General features: G+C 44.5%; 3 protein-coding genes across 4 annotated transcripts; 2 read left to right on the top strand and 1 right to left on the bottom strand.

Moving 5' to 3' along the window:
- Positions 1-178: 178 nt before the first annotated feature.
- Positions 179-6,291, bottom strand: LOC142891556 (uncharacterized). The gene is made up of 4 exons (XM_076031197.1): positions 5,744-6,291; positions 5,397-5,586; positions 4,012-4,215; positions 179-913 (listed from the first exon to the last, which is right to left on the bottom strand). The coding sequence occupies exons 1-4, from the start codon at positions 5,794-5,796 to the stop codon at positions 179-181; spliced, it is 1,182 nt and encodes a 393-aa protein (XP_075887312.1). The 5' UTR covers positions 5,797-6,291.
- Positions 6,292-6,416: 125 nt separating this feature from the next.
- On the top strand, positions 6,417-10,720 carry ska3 (spindle and kinetochore associated complex subunit 3). Its single transcript, XM_076030903.1, has 11 exons — positions 6,417-6,666; positions 6,776-6,837; positions 7,215-7,386; positions 7,470-7,923; positions 8,061-8,122; positions 8,262-8,431; positions 8,666-8,809; positions 9,228-9,416; positions 9,502-9,581; positions 9,838-9,980; positions 10,175-10,720. The coding sequence occupies exons 1-11, from the start codon at positions 6,552-6,554 to the stop codon at positions 10,330-10,332; spliced, it is 1,749 nt and encodes a 582-aa protein (XP_075887018.1). The 5' UTR covers positions 6,417-6,551; the 3' UTR covers positions 10,333-10,720.
- Positions 10,721-11,494: 774 nt separating this feature from the next.
- Positions 11,495-17,186, top strand: LOC142891406 (uncharacterized). 2 transcript variants are annotated; one of them, XM_076030905.1, is made up of 2 exons: positions 11,495-11,766; positions 13,245-17,186. In XM_076030905.1, exons 1-2 carry the CDS (start codon positions 11,589-11,591, stop codon positions 14,600-14,602), a joined length of 1,536 nt encoding a protein of 511 aa, XP_075887020.1. In that variant the 5' UTR covers positions 11,495-11,588; the 3' UTR covers positions 14,603-17,186. The 2 variants fall into 2 exon arrangements, with proteins under 2 accessions (XP_075887020.1, XP_075887021.1); XM_076030906.1 differs by having other exon boundaries at positions 13,302-17,186.

Here is a 17,186-nt window from a genome sequence, read left to right on the forward strand (position 1 = left end):
TGCAGCTACTATGTGTTTTTAAGAACACAATTCACAAAGTTTTGTTTGTCGTTTTATTCTCTTTTTTTGGTCGGACGTTACACAGGACGCATTCGTCTGAAAACAACACAGATGAAGTCGCTGTAATGTGATTACGAAACATCTGTGTGTGCGAGAGAACAGCAGGTTGCTCCCACTTTCAGCCAAACACGCACACGGTGCCCGAGGCCAGTCGGTGTTTGTACTCGTAGAGGTAGTACGAGGCCGGCGGGAAGTTGCACTTCATCTCCATCCTTCCCGGCACCACGTGCACGGACACGCCAGGGCCCAACCCCTCCTGCAGCTTCCTGAGCATGCGCGAGGCCAGGTAACGGCGGGCCCTGTCCGGGTCCTCCTCGATGGAGGCGTACACCTCGGGCGGAGGGTTGGGGATCTTCCACTCCAGGTCCACGATGAGCTGGTGGATGAGGCTCTTGTCCAGGGAGGTGGGCGCGTCGTGGTAGCACGCCACCACGTGGGGAAGCGGCGCCTCGGACGCCACGGTGAGGAAATTGTTGGCCCGTTTTCCTGGCGCCGCACCTTCCGCCTCCACCGGCGATTCTTCGTCCCCCTCTTCCTCGGCAGGTCTGGCAGCGGGGTGCAGCATCACGGCCCAGCGCAGCCAGTCGTAGTTCTTCTCCAGGGTCTTCAGGATGCTCGCCGCCGCCTCGTCGGGAGGCGCGCGCTCCTGCACGACCTCGTGCAGCTCCCGCCGCACGTCCTCCTCCGCCTGCTCCAGGAAGTAGCCCAGGCAGCGGCCTCCGATGTTCTTGATCTTCCTGTAGAGGGCGCCCACGCGGTCGGACCATGTTTTCATCAGCAGAGCCTGGTCCCTGCCAGTGAGGGCGGCCTGCGTGAAGAGGCACAGTAGACCGGTGGCCAGGACGAAGTTGACCTGGGAACAGGAGGAGGACGGCTGCTGTGAGGAGGTTCAAAGTTCCGTCACGTGATCTAAGTTTGGCAGGAGCCCACTGTGACGTCACACAGGGCAGTGATACTAGCAGAATAGCAGGTTTAGTGAAAATGCCCCTCAGCCATGTTTTGGTTCAGACCCCCTAGAACACCTTTCTCTCGCCTTCTCTCAAACATGAGGAAGGTCAAATTAAGTGTGGGGGGCCACAGTCCTCTGGAGGACCTCTGGAAGTGTAGCCGCTCAAAAAAGTCCTCAAAAAGTACAAACTGCCAAACTTCCAACCTGCTGCTGACCTGCTACCGCTCACCAATTGAAAGCCGGCTGACGGTATGGTACAGCGGCTGCACTGCTGCAGACAGGGAGAGGCTCCAGAGAATAGTTCAGACAGCACAGAAGATCATCGGCTGCCCTCTCCCTTCCCTGATGGACATTTACCTCAGCAGAGCAAAGAAGATCATCAAGGACAGCTCCCACCCTGGCTGACCCTGTTTGATCTGTTGTCCTCGGGCAGGTGCTTCAGGTGCATTGGGACAAGAACAACCAGACTCAAAAACCCTTTCTTCCCCAAGGCCACTCTCAACTCAGACATGCAATGACTTTATATTTGTTCTGTGTTGTGCTGTGCTGTGTTGTATCGTTATGTCCTGTTGTTATGTCGCTATGTCCTATGTTTAATTATTGCACATGTGTATAGTGACAATAAAAGTCATTCAATTCTAATTATTATTATCAAGTGTAATGGAATTACTGTTCGATAATTATGATTGAATATAATCTAATATTATATGGTATGATCTTTCAAAACCATTCTTAATGGCGTCATGTGTGTGACGTGCCGGTTTGCTCCATTCATCAAGGTGATTTGCTCCTCAAGCAAGCCGAGGTAGCGCAGAATGGACAGGTTTGTGAGAAACAGACCAAAGGAACAGACAAAGTATAGCTTTACAGCCATACGGGAAAATGGCCATGATTATCAACATGTAGGTTGACACTATTATTATTCGAAACATATGTAACAATTATTGAATAGCAAATAAAGCTGAGAAAAAAAAAACTTTCTAAAATTTGATGCTTCTTCACATGTTTTGTGGCGTTGTCTGTTGGTTTGCGAAGGGGCTCCCCAGCCAGTAGCTAAAGCAGTTTGCATGGCGTGGAATGCTTTGGGAAGCGAATTGTGTGCAGCTGCTCCGCTGTCGTCTGAGATGAAAAATCCCATGTAACTTCTCAGCTGAAACACTACAAGTATTTTTCTAACAGCAGTCAGAATTCCTGATTCATAACATGAGTTTTTTTTTTGTTTTTTTTTTCAAGACAGCCTCCAGATATGAACAAAGGCGGTTGTACAGCTACTCTTAATTTATTAATTTTGTATTGTGTCGTCGCATAAGTGGGTCTGACTTTAAAAATGCATATGCCCTTGTGCCGGCAGCAGAGGAGAAAGACTGTAGGACACGTTAACTTATCGCAGACGTGGTGCTTGTGCACAATAAATATTTCAAGATAAACAGCTCCGGTTCCCTTTCGCCCGACGAGGTCATTTTGTGCGGTCTGCGGACGAGGTTCGGTGCGGTGACTTTGATTGCTAATCGCTCCAGGCAGGTTTTAACGTGCCGGTGCCCTTTTCAAAAAGCAAAACCTGATATCGTGTGTGCAGCACCAGTCCTCAGCCCATTACACAGAATCAAGTTTGATAAAGAATGCATGGCTAAGGCACATTTAGCATTTCCTTCCAGCTCAGTGGACAGCTCAGTTTGGAGTCCCTCCATGTTTATGTTGGGTTTTTTTTTTGGTTTTTTTGGAGGGCAATTTGGGTCACACTATAAAATAACAAGGACTTTATAAACAGATCTCTCAGCAGCAGTGTCAATCAGACGTTACTTCACGATTAAAGCTAATCTGCCAAATGTACAGTAAATCCCACGCACCCTAAAAGTGTAGAAACTTGTTTTTCGGGGATAAAAGCCTGGTCCAGTGTCAGTAGTGGAAATATCCATTTTGCATAATCCTCACATATGGTCTTTGAAACGTGTTTTATAATTAGCAAATCGCAGGTCATGTCTAAAAGTTGGGTTTTGTTTTTTTTTAAGATGATGACATAATTTGGTTTACATAATGAGTCAGCCTGTGATCACAGAGGCGTCTGTTTTTGTTAAATTTGTTCTCAACGTGCTTTGGTCACTCTGTGCGTGTCCTGCTTGAGGGCACTAGGGCAGATGGACAAAGTTACATATAAATATATATTTCTTTCTTATTCTAACATCTGACGCTTATCCCTTCTCCCTTGAGAAATATGCATGAAAACATATGACCTGTGCTAAAAGGAGAAAGCGCTGTTTTTCTTAAACTGGTCACGGGTTACGTAACGCAGCCTCACACAGGATGCGGCGATTAGACTTTGAATTTCCTGTTTTTCATATGAAGATTTTAGCCCTCAGCTTAGGGCACTTTTCCCAAGTCAGCTCACCAGTAAGACGGCAAAGGTCGCAGCTCAGCTAAATTAAATGCGCAACTTATTTCTGACGGCAGCAAATATCCCACAGGCTTTTTTTCCCCCTTCTTTTTGGCACCCGAATATTCAATACAATGCTGCTGCAGCCTATAACGTTTCAATTGTATAAAATGCTGCTTTCCACATTTTATCTAAAGCCACCACAGATGTTGTAAAACAGTGTATAGCGTCTTATGGGACCTGTCAAGGTGATTTCAACAAAACAAAGCCAACACCTGACTAGGGGTGTTATCACTATGTTAGGGGAGGTATCAGTGACCTTTGTGACGTCACAAAGGTCACAGACTTCTAGAATTTTGAATGGTACGCCAAGCACAGGAGGTAAAGAGTTGAACTTTTAGGGAGAGTTGACAGACATGGTAGAGACAAAGATTGTTGTTGTTGGAAAACATTGGTAAATTGTGCGTAATATTCGTCTATTAAAGGAATGTTATGTCATGGGCTAAAGTCAAGGCCATGGGCTTGAATGCTTCCCCATTCCCCCCAACTGCTACCAAAAGCAGGACATTCAACCGACATCCTTGCGACTGTCATGAACGTAACCGATAAGCTCCACACAGCCTTCACGGACCTTGACACAGAACTCCTGCAGCTCCCAGCGTTTGGGCTTGCGCTTCAGTATGAGCTCCTCCAGCAGCATCGGACGGTCGGTCAGAGCCGACACCCCCACCAGGCGGCTGTAGAGCGCCATCAGCTGCCTCTCCAGCCGGCAGTCCTGCACGTAGCGCAGGAACACCTCCATCTCCTTCTTGGTGAATTCTGGCTGGGCCTTGACCTGGGTGAGAAAATGAATGGTAGCTGCAGTGTGCGCCTACACATAGGAAACTCTTCCAGAAAAGATCTCAAGATGACTGCTCTTCTTCTATTCTCATTCCTTATTCAGTTTTGGGGCTTTATTCAGTTTATATCTCTCTGGTCGACACCACTCACAGTTTTTTTTATTGCCACTTTTACCACAGAAAGGAATTACTCTCTACTGTTGAAGGAGAGTTTCAGAGAATAAAGGAGGTGTATGAATTGTAATTATTGACATTAAAGCTCTTTGTCTCGCTAATGGGTTTCCCTCCCACTGGATTCATCACATCGCCTCACGCATTATCAGTTATGTCATTTATTTTTTTTAACGACCCAAACTGGCCAAAAGGGGAATTATGTTTATGCTTTCATAAAAAACAAATTTTAGCACACGAAGACCTCAAACTGACCCTTGACTGTCATGCCGTGTCATGTAGTGGAGACAAATACACAAAATCCCCCAGAATTTAATCCTCCCCCCTGCTGTTTCGTTTTATCTGCAGTCGTTGCGCCACACACGCAGGCAGATTTTAGGACAAAGTTTCCCCTCATAAAAAAAACCCAACAAGAACAAAAACAAAACTGAAGAGTAGTTATTATGATTTCATGACAAATATAAACCAAACAGGAGTGAGCAGAGTTTACATATTGAGAGTGATTTTGATTTTAATTAAAATTTTTAGAACTTTTTGATCAAGCAAAGACAAGAAAACGGCACACGAACATGCACGTGAAGACGCTTATGATGTTTCTGATATCTTTTGTGGTATTAAAAGACATTTCTGACCATACATCAAGTCAACTTTTAAGTTAAGTTAAATTCCTTTCATTTCTATAATGAACACATACCATTTTTCATATGAAACCTGCAGTGAAAAGGATGGTCCAAACATACACAGGTTTGAACTTAGTATTGTTTTCAGCCTCGTAAATTTAATAAATTGGCTGATTTATTAGCGTAAAAAATTCACTCTGACGTTAATATTGACATTTTCTTTGGTGAATTAATGTGTTAAAGAGTCAGAACATCAAATTATGAAGATAGCTTATAGTTTTGTTCCTGTTGCTTCCATTGCTTTGTCTTTGAGCAGCTCCATAATAGTTGGAGAACAGGTTAGCTCTGCTATTTACACGTTTGAGATCCAGAGAGAGCTTCCTCACCGTGGCGCTCAGCTGGCAGTAGACAGCTGCCAGGTCGTCCTCCAGGCGGCACACCTCCTGGTCATCCAGCAGGCCATGTCCTGAGGCTCCAAACTCCTGATCAATATGCTCCAGGTTCTTCTTGGTACCTTCGGACTCCTCTGCTGTTGCGTTACCATTCAAATATGAGCATATGCCCTGAACCAAGGTCCTGAGTGGCAGACACATTCACACACACACACACACACACACACACACACACACACACACACACACACACACACACACACACACACACACACACACACACAGTCAGTCACTGCAACTTAATGGAATATATTTGACTTGTTTAAATGTTTATAACTTACCTTACAGTCTGCATGTAGCCCACAGGCTCCAAAACCTTTCCAAACATTGCCATGGCTTCAGAACCAAGTTCTGACAAATTAGCGCTGAAGATAATGGGTAGCTTATTGCAATTTTCTTAAACACCAAAAGTAAGATTTAGAAGTTGGTTTGATGCAACACATTCCGTTTGCAGCTTGCCTGTATTCTTCAATATGATAGTGACCTTCACAATCTGCCGAGTATTTATGCAGCCATGAACAATCGCATAAGCTGATAAGAAATATTTACATACGACTCCGTCTGAACTTGAAAGGTCATAGAAAACAATCATGGAATTAAAAAGAAATATTACTGCTAATTATAGTAGTAGTAGTAGCAGTAGCAGTAGTTTTAGTAGTAGTAGTAGTAATAGTAGTAGTAGTAGTAATAGTATGGCAATCATTAAGTTTGTAGGATACATTTACACCAAGTGATAACAATATTATACATGGTATTTGTTCGCTATATGGTGTCAGAATTTTCTATTAGTATTTCTGAATGATCAAAATTGTTACTTAATAAGCAATACATTATTTCACCCAGTTTGTGAATCCAAATGAGAAAATGGGTTGCGATTCCTTTTTGATGCAGTAGATGGCGGAAGTCAGACATTGCATGCACAGCGCCCTATGTACCAACGAAGAAGGATATTTTCCCTTAACCGGAACTGGCGCCAAAATTGAGGGATCATTTTCGTCATGGCGAGCCAGAAAGTAAACAAACACCTTTCAGTTAGTTCGTTTTGATGTTTTTCGCAGTATCCTTTCTTTAATTACGCCTAATCCGAGGATGGAGCCGACAACTCAGTTTTTTGCCAAGCTGAAGAAGCTGGGTGTAACTCTCGAGTCGGAAACGGCCAAACTCCTGGAGCAGTTTGAAAAGCGACACGATGAATGCGACACCGGTGAGTTTCAAACCGACCTGTCAGAGACAAGTAATTATCGTGACATCGTGTGATATTAGCATGTCACGTCGGTTTGAAGCAGCTATTCAACTAAAAATGCTTGTTTCAGAGAGCCAACAGAGAGGGTTGCGAGCTTACCACGAACTGAACTGCGAAGTCGGAGATACAAAGGTAACGGAATAAACGCCGACAAAATTCTTGCATTTACTTAGACAGGGAAGGTGGAGAGAAGTGTTTCTAAATTAACTCTGATCCTGCAGAATTTACGTACTTGATCCATGTAGACCAGACGTGGTTTTTGATTACGCGTTATCCCAGTCGTGATTATTTTTTGCATGCAACCAGTTTTGAACATTTTGTTGACATTTCTGTTTGCTTTACAGTTTTTCCTCATTACTTTTAAAGTTATGCTTGAAATGAAATTATACAATGGGCAATTGTATACAGTTCAACAAACTGTGTCATGTGTGTTTCAAAAAAAAAAAAACAGACCATCTGCATTGATAACCTTCCACGTCATTTACTGATCGCTTTCTGTCTACATACAGCGACGAATCCAGAAACATGTGGCAGAGCAGAAAGTCCGGCAGAAGGAGGTAGACGACTTCATCAGGGACTGCCGCTTGACGGAAGAGAGGGTCTCTGCCGACGTCCAGGCTCTAAAGGGCTTTTTTCAAAAATACGGTTATCGTCCTTCCCAAAACAACAAAGAGACAACCAGTAAGACGTGGCTTCAAGTGTGACTGGTATTGAAAATGTTTCACCCCCAAAACCTGCTTTCATTATCACTTATTTTTCTCAAGGCACTACATGTCAGGAGTCTGGTGCTGGGAATCAAGTGACTGATGAAGAGGCTGAATCCATGGCAGCAGGAGAAGAAGGTTCAAGCCTGGACCAGGAGGGCAGTCGCCCTACGTCGCCCCCCGCAGGCGCTCCACCGCCTGTCGCTGACGTTATGCAAACACCAAAGCTCTCTGACTTCGGTTTGTCTGAGATGATGCTGAAGAGAGCGCTGGCTCGGGCCGAGCGGTGCCCTGAAGAGCCACCCATGCCAAACATCAGCTTTACTCAAGCCGCCCTTGTCACACCCGAGCCACCGCCCATCTCCTTAACTCCTAAATGTGCTTTGCGGCTGGATGACGACGAGCTGGTGCCCCCGCGGTTCCAAGACTTTGGCCTCTCCGAGAGCACCATGTCTCTTAATAATGACTTTACCATGAACCTCCTCTTGCAGAAGAAGGTTGCCAAGCCGCAAAGGTAAATGGGAAATACCAGTGGGAAATATCACACTTGTTACAAATTATGCAGTTTTCTGTAACATTACTTTGTAGCCGTGCTGTCATTCATCTCGTAGGAATACTTACTTCTATATGTTAAAAGTGACTTTCTTTCAGCATATCACCTCTTGAAGTACCTGATCCAGTGAATCAACTCATGAAGGACTTGCAAGCTAAAGGTTTGTGACTGAGAGCTCTTTTTTTCCTCCAAAATCTTGATCTTCTAACATGACAGCGCATGTTTTGTTTTGATTGATTTTGTTGTCGTAAAATAAAAATAACAATGCTGATTCCAGCGTATTTCTCTCGCCACTCCAGCAGAAAACCTGGAATCCCCCGAGCCTCCAGTGTTCTTGACCCCGAGTATCAAAATCAAGAAGACAAAAAATCACTGCTTACCTTCGACACAAACTCCTGCCGATCCAGAATCCCCTGAGCTCCCAGTGTTACAAACTCCGTACTTAAAACAATTTGTCAGCTCCAAAAAGGTGAAAAGAAAATTGCCAGTGTCTTTTAGTATGTTTAACTTTTCTCTTGCGTTGAGGTCCAGTCACTTTTGCCTTCCTGATTTCCATCCCCCTATCAGCTGTTTTCTCAATTCAAGTTTTAAGAAATTGCAGGAAAATGTGTGTTTTTGTCTTGTTGCACTTGTTTATAGATTGCAAGTCAACCTGATTCTGTTAATATGTTAACTGATGATGACACCTACATATCCAAAACAGCCGACGCCTGCTACCAGTGGAACTGCTGGTGATAAGCGTGCCTGGGAATGCAGCGTACCGGAGATTTCTATCCAAGATGTGGATGACGAGCAAGTACCAGAAATGCCAAACTTGGAATCTGTTTGGGCAAAGTCTTTTCAAAGTGTAAGCAAGTTTTTTTTTTAATCTTCTGATCTTTCTGCACATTTATGTATTTGTTTATTTCAGCACACTCTTCCATTTTTAAATGAATTGAACTTGTGAAGCCTCAAGTATTTACAGTTTTGTAATTATATTTTTGTCTTAGAAACTTCTAGCAAATCAACTTTGAACTGCTAAACTGAAGATGGAGATCAGAAAAATCTAGCTAATGTCATACAATGCAAGACTACAAGTATCCTAGAGAAACGGCATGCAATTAATACTCCTTTATTCTTGAGTTGGTCAGTATTCGGAAGCACAGTTGAGCACAATTTTTCATTTTCTCATGATGCCTTTCAAACAAAGACTTTATATGACATGTTAACTTCATCCTATTTATTTACACTTTCTCATATTCTGTTTTACACTTGTTTCCTTCCAGAAAGACTCTAAAAGACCGAAGAGAAGTGATCATGAACATAACACTCAGGAGCCTGAAGTCAGCGGTACGGAGCTCGAGATTGCGACCCAGGAGTTCAGTTTCGGGACACCGCGCCTCAGGAAGGAATTTCAAGAGCCCAGTACCCCAGAGATGCCAGACCTGAGCTCCGTAACACAGGATATCTGTAAAGTGAGTCCCCAAAGATCACAGTGACATGATGTCTTTGAAGCATAACCAAAACCACTCGAAAAAAAACAACTTTTTTTTTCTATAGATGGTGTCACAGATGCAGTCCAAGGGCACTGCCATGGCAATCGTGCAACCAAATGTCAGAGAAAATAAAGAAAATATCAGGTAAAAAAAGAATCACTGACTGTTAAAGAGAACTACACCTCTTGCATCAGTTTAGAAACACTGCTTTCATCATGGATCACAGTGGATGTTGCAAGATTTTATATATTTATAAGTTCCAAACCAGACAATGTCAAATAGCCTGAGCTAATGGTTATTAAACATAATCAAAGATGGATAGCTATTGTTGCTCTGTTTTGCCCGGATTGTCCTTTGTTAATCATGTAGAACTTTAATTTGCCTGTGCTCTTCTGTCTAGTGTGCCCCGCGTGCCTGCTGTGACTCTGCCAGTGGTGTCAGAGAGTGAGTTCCAGAGTCTTCCCAGCTACCTGAGAATAATGACGCTCCACAACCTCAACCAGGCAATCCACGGCATCAATAAACACATGGGAGAAAGACCAGGTAGAGCTTTCCTTTATTAATGATCCACATTAAAAGAATTGAGGGAAGTCTTTTTTGTTTGATTTTTGTTTGTTTTTTGGTGGAACTTATGTGATTAAAACATTTTTAAAGATACAATCTGGTCAAGGGTTATGTTGAAGGGAGCAGCGTCATGATTCCACTAACGTGCTGTTGTTGTTTGGCGCCCTCTGCAGGGGGAAACAAAGAGTTCCAGATGGAGGAACTGAAGAAGATAACTAACGTTGGAGCGAAGACTCCAGTGTACATCATCTGTCTGACTGAGCTAAAGAGACTGATGCACGTGGGGGGAACCAAGGCGAACGCAGTGTACAAAGTGTGCGCACACAGCTGAAGGTGTCTCAGATACAGAACTCCATCATGAACATGGACTTATCCACCCTAACAAATAATGAAAATATATTTTAAGGTCTCAAAGGTCTTTTTCAATACATAGCAGGCTTGGTAATTTGGATTTGGATTGTAAAAAAAAATTCTGACCATTTTATGAGGTTAACTTCTTTTTGCTTTCATTTCTATCATAAACAGTTTTTTTTACATTTTATTTCAGATGTAACTTGGAGTGAGAAGGTTGGTCAAATACTTATGGTCATTATACATATGTAAACACAAATTGTTTTCAAGATTTTAGAATCATTTCCAATGTAACATTGTTTTCAGACTCACGTTTGCACCCAACTTTATTTAATGAATTAATAAAATACATTTACTTTCACATTAAAGTTCTTTGTTGTTTATTGAAAAAATGTGTATAATTTCTTCTGAAGAGAAAGAATATCATAGCGTTATTATTTCTTGAATTGCATTCAAAAACATCAAACTATTTTGTTTAGGGTTTCATGGACTTACTGATTAGTGAGTGCGTTAAAAAGCTCAAAGGTCTTAGAGTCCGACCTACGCTTATTGTGGCAATTGTGTGTTTGGTTGTTTTGCAGAATTGTTTCTCCTTGTATGAGGGACCAACAAATGTGCAACCGTTTCTGCTTATCATCTTTCAATCCTGAAATGAGAAATTGTGACAGCTGTCACAAGGGAAGAATTCTAATTGCGGCAGCTGTAGTAGCATCCTCGGCAGTAAGCTAGCAACTGACCGTGCATAATGTGTGCGTTTTTTTTTTTAAGTTTGTATTTTGTTAGCAAAAACTTGGTACGTCTTTATTCACTTTTTTTCGAACCGACGTGATAAAATGTGGATGGTTTCCACACAAACATATTGCTTATTCAAGTTCAGCTTTTTTTTTTTTTTTAATTATTATTATTTATTTATTTATTTATTTTAAAAAAATCTTTAATTTAAAATTTCGCTTTACAAAAATAAAAATCGTGGAAGCGCAGATGTTTGGTATACATATGAACGCTGAACGACATATCGATTCTCGTTTCTTCCGTTAACTGTTTGTGCCCGTTAACTACGGCGACGGCGAAGCAGTGACGTCACGCAACGCGACCCAACCAGATCCGCGTATGCAAACGAAGCCTAATGACGACACGCCTTTTTTCCACACTCCTCCACTCGGCCACCATTTTGGGAGTCAAGGCACCAGATAGGTAGCGGATCCGCACCTCCACGCTTTCTCCGTGTCCCTTACTATGGTTCACACATGTGTGGTGGCCGGCTGTAGGAACCGAAGGACACCGGGCACCGCCTTGTCGTTCTACCGCTTCCCCCGCGACCCCGAGAGGAAGCAGCGCTGGATAGCTGCCGTGAACCGCGAGGGTTGGGTGCCGAACGACGGCAGTCGGCTGTGTAGTACACACTTCATCTCAGGTACAACCGAGGTGTGCTGCGATAAATCAATGAGAACCTCGCTGCTGTGTAGTGGGGCAAAGTAATACGTACGGAACTTTACATGTTGCGTTAATGTCCAAACTACGAACCCTTTAGGTCGGATACGGTCGGCTTGTTATTGTTTTTGTCTGTTTGTTTTGATTATTTTATGTGCACAGTGACTTTTTGAGAGGTAATGCCATTGCATATATGACCCGCAGGCGTCAGAATCAGAATCAGAATCACCTTTATTGCCAAGTAGGTTTAACACTTACGAGGAATTTGCTGTGGTGTGGTTGGTGCTTTAGAGGACAGCAGAACAAAAAGAGGGCAGCAACTATGCTAAAAAAAAATATACAGAAGGGTGTCAGATATACAATATATACAATTGGGATAAGTTACAATTTACAAGCAATGGCAGATGACATGAATTGACAATGGTACAACAAGGATTGTAGTGCAAAGAGTGAGTGCAGGGTAGAGAGCTGATGGAGTGCATATTGTCTATGGGTGGGCGAGTGGGGGGACACGAGAGCCGTTAATCAGAGCAGTTGCGGATTGGAAAATAGGAGGTTCTGGTCCTGATGGACCAGAATATGAAAGGTTGTAGTTCAATTCAATGCGATTGGTTTATCTATTAGTGAAAATAGGAAACGTGTTTTCACACCTTTTTTAAATTACTTTGGCATTATTCACGGTTGATGCTGCATTGGGTTACTACTGTTTGCAGTGCATTTGTCTTTTCTTTAAATCATTTTTAATTTCATAGCTGTAGCTTTCAAGCATTTTTTTATTATTCCCACTAATACGTTTCTTGTTTTGTTCTTTCTTTAGATATGGATGGATGTTATTGTGTTTATTTGTTTTTGGGGGGAGGGGTTATGTGTACAGTGACTTTTTTTGCAGGTGATAAGTTAAGGTATAAATATGGTTAAATAGTTAATTTTCAGTTCAGTGGTTGTGTTCGTATGTTAAAACAATGCTTGTTGATTATACGAATGCAGAAACATAAAAGAAACGGTCACCTCCACCTTTGTAAAACAAGCAAAACTATGAAATACACCCAGCGGAAACTTTATTAGGTGTAACTTTTAGCGCCACACTGGAGCCCCTTCTGTCATCAAACCATAAGAAACCAGTTTGAGATGGTTTGAACTTTGTGGCATTATCCTCCTGGAATCCACCAAACAACCGTGCCACGTTCAAAGTCACTGAAGTTCTCTTTCAAAGTGTACCTAGCAGTAACTGCGTGGTACATAGGAAGTTTTGACTTTGATCTTTTTTTTTTGGTAAGAAAATATCCTAGCTTAGAGTTGAGGGACAAATAGCCTGATCTTAATTTGAAAGTTTTACATGCCAGTTTATCCTGAAACTGCTAGAAATAGGCTGTTGTTTAGGGGTCAGTGCCATAGAAAGACAACTCTCATTTTTTTTTTTTTTTTTTTTTTTTTTTTTAAATCTTCCTTGTCTAAATGCAGGTAAACAGGTGAAGAATCCACGTTCGCCAGACTATGTCCCTTCTGTGTTCACTGCAGCTCCTGTATGCCCAGAAATGAAAGAGCCAGGAGCTTTGGACGTCCCGGACAAGCAGGAAGCGCGGGTGGAGGCGGCCAATGCCTTGCTGTTCTTGCAGGGCCAGGGCACGTCTGCGGTTGGGGAGTGCGCCCAGGCGGTGCATCCTGTGGAGAGGGAGCAGGAGGCCATGGCGGAGGAGAGCTTGTCCTCGTCCCTCAGCACGGACGACGAAGACGAGGTCGACGAGTCGACGTGCGAGAGCAAGAGGGGCAGGTTCTCCCAGACTTGTGACGCGCAGGTCAACTTCGAGGACGTGCTGAAAGCTCTCAAGAAAGAGAACCAGACGCTGCGGGAGTCGGTGGAGAAAATGTCCCTGTCCGAGAGCTCCTTGAGGAACGACGCGGAGAAGGTCAAGTTCTACACCGGTTTGCCCAACTTCTTCGTCCTGGAGACGGTCATGTGGCTGCTGGCGCCCCACATGGACGGCATGAAGAACGCCAAGCTCTCCAAGTTCCAGCAGCTGCTTCTGACCCTCATGCGACTGCGCCTGGACCTGCGCAACCAGGACCTGGCGTACCGCTTCGGCGTCAAGGTGGCCACGGTCACCCGGACGGTGCACCAGATGGTTGGCATCATGTCCTCCACCCTGGTGCCCACCGCCGTCTTCTGGCCCTCGAGGGCCGAGCTCAGGAAGAACCTGCCGGCGGCCCTGCGCGCCACCCACCCCGACTGCGCCGTCATCGTCGACTGTTTCACGGTGCCTTTCGAGGAACCCGTGTCCCGGGGCGGTCAGCAGCAGCACCGGGCGGCGCCCAGCTCCCAGGGGGCCGGCACGAACAATAACGTGCTGAAGTACTTAATCGGCGTGGCCCCGCAGGGCGTGGTCACGTTCGTGTCCAGGGGCGTGCCGGGGAACGTCAGCGACAGGAGCCTGACGGAGAGCTCCGGCCTCCTCTGCAAGCTCCTCCCGGGCGACGTGGTGCTGGCGAGTCGCGACCTCGGCATCGCCGATTCGGTGGCGGCCAGGGGAGCTCGCTTCAAGAGCGCCGGCAGCTTCCAAGGAGAGGGCTTCGGGGCTTCGGGGGGCTCGCCGCCGCCGCCGCCTCCGCCGCCAGCGGGTGGTTCCTGCGAGAGCGTCCCCAGGCACGTGGACCGCGTGATCTCCATGGTGAAGCAGCGGTATGCCATGCTCACAGGCCCCGTCGAGAGCCCCTTCACTGCCGCCTCGGAGCGCACGTCCAACCTCTCCACCTTCGATAAGATTGTGCAAGTCGCCTGTGCCTTAAACAACCTGTGCATTTCCGCCGCGCCGCTGGAGTGACTCCAAGAAATCGGATCCTGAGCTGAGCGAGGCGTTCCGAGTTCCCTCCCTGCTGACGAACCTGATTTGACTTCCTCTCCTGCTTTTACGTCACCGTCTCAACGCCACGCGATCGGCGCAGATGAATTGGTTTTGTGTTTCGCGGTACCTGCTTTCGGTCCCCTGCTATCTAGGCCGTGCGCTACAGTCAGATAACAGCAAAGCTCTGTCAGACGCCGAGATCACGCTGCCGAGATGTGATGTCTTTTTCTTATGCAACTGGACTTGCAAATATCAGCGGGCTTGCGAGAGACTTGGTCGATTCTCCGTTCCCGTGTGCGAGTTCCAGCTGTGTGAGTAACGTGAACCTGCAGCCATTTGTAAATACTATTATGGTATGTTACGCTAAGGTTCCTAACTCTACCCTAAGCCATGTCAGACTGCAAACTTTCCCGTCAGGTACTGCAATAGCTGCTCAGCTCCTTCTCTCCCGGCGTAGCACAAAGCATTAGTTAAAGGCTGGAAAACGTTCAAGTGCGCAACATTTTAAATGGATCAGTCGGCATGAAATTGAATAAAAATGTGTTTTTACTCAGATAAAGTCACCAAGAAAATAAATGTTGTTTTCATTTGCAAAAAAACAAGCTTTTGTATTTGCATAAAGAGCAGTTCCACTTTTAAGGGCAAAGGCGTATTGCCCTCGTACGTATCTACACTTTCCCATTTTTATGATATATTCAAGGTTTCAAGACTTTTTTTTTTCTCCCCCTAAAATCGCAGCCGGTCTAAAAGATGTAATACCACATGGGGCATCAGGAAACTGGGATTTACATGATCATTGTTTTCAATGCGCGTTCATGCCAGTAGACGTAACAGGATCCTACACGCCGGGGCTTTTAAAAACAGCTGTTTCATGTTTTCACCTCCGCTCGCACATTAGCGAGACTACACACAAAACAATTAAATGTAGAAACCGGTTAGAAAAGGAACACCGTGTTCAGTAAAGCAGCTCATGCTTTGTTTACGATGCTGCAGTGAATGCATGCCGTAGTTTACAAGAGTTTTTGATCAACCCTTTTTCGGGCATGTATTTTGTTCCCCCAACAGCTGCGTTTTATAAGAATAAAAAAGTAATAGTTGTGTGACTGATTAGCTACCTACTACCCACCCATATACCAATTTACTGCCAGTTCAATGAGTCATTCACTAACTTCTCCATGTATCAATTAAAGGAAAGGCAGATTTCCAACTCAACTGGAATTTTACTGCTGTTGATGTCATTCGCACGCCATCAATACAGTGACACATAATCTATGCCACAACATCCAAAGCGAACCAAAAAGTATGGTGACTGTCAGGAGTAACTATAATGGATGACTTGAGGAATGTTTTGCCCGGTTGGATTCCACTCTGCGGTTCTGCGACAGGCTGTGTGAGTAACATTGATGTCAGTCTCTACCACGCAGGTGTTGACGTCCCTGCAGGTCCCCTTTATACATATATCGCCGTTTCTTTACCCCACCGAGCCACAATGCCTTCTCGCTTGGGGTTTGCGATGGGCAGGTGAAAGTTCCGAGGCAACGGTCAACGCCGATCCTACAGGTTTCCCAGGTTAAAACGTTAAAAGAATGCCTTAGTCGAACATGACATGACCGAAAGCGTCTCGAATTTAAGCCGCAGATTTGTGCGCCGAATTCAAGCACAGTTCCCTTTTTTCTTTATACTCCCGCCAATTCTTCACAGCCATGCGCAATTAGCAGATCGTTACATGTGATGGAAAGAGGTGCATTATATAATGAAAAAGTTCTCCGAAGGCAAAGCGTCTTTTTTTTTTTTTCTCACGGAAAACACTCAAGAGGGGTTGACAGGGTTTACTAAACATTCTGCTCAGCTGAGTCCGTCAGCGTGTTACCAACGCACTCGTGACGGCGCGATTCTTGGACGATTTCCTGCGTGTGTTTTTGCAAATGCCTGCACAGTGTTTTAAATACTATGTAAAACGTTTCTGTTAGTCGCAGTACCAGGCATGAGGCTGTTCCCCCGGAAAAAAAAGATGTCCCATACACGGGCATTTAATGTTTGAATGTTTTGTAGAAGTTCAATGATGGACTCGCATGTAAGCAGGCGTTAGAGAGCATCTGATTATTATTCGGGGGTGGGGGGGGGGCTGCTTACTGAGACATCTTTTGTCGTCCTCCTCTGCTTGTGCCTTAGTTCGTAAAGCTGGTGTGTGCCGCTTATAAAGATCTGCTGGTTTAACCCACGACTATGTGTTTGCGCGTCATATAACATGCTTCAGAACCTGTTTCCGTTTTGTTTGGCTTGTAACCACTTGCAAAAAAAAAGTAATAATAACATTAATAATAATAATAATAAGCACCATAAGAACTGGCGTAAATGTTGTGCATACGTATGGTAAGTAAGAAATGTCTCCATGCATATTTATATTTTGTATTCATCACCTACAAGCACTTGCTGTGTACCAACTCCAAATGATGTCAGTTCATAATGCATAGATAATGTTGTCTTTGTCTGTATTACAAGTTTCCGTTCAGTGTTTCTTGTGCTTTGGCTGAGGACCGAATAAATTTGGGAAGGTTTGTTA

This window comes from Nelusetta ayraudi, unplaced genomic scaffold, assembly GCF_046127955.1.
Source record: "Nelusetta ayraudi isolate G7.1 ecotype Tasmania unplaced genomic scaffold, CSIRO-AGI_Nayr_v1 ptg000031l, whole genome shotgun sequence".
Taxonomy (NCBI): Eukaryota; Metazoa; Chordata; class Actinopteri; order Tetraodontiformes; family Monacanthidae; genus Nelusetta; species Nelusetta ayraudi.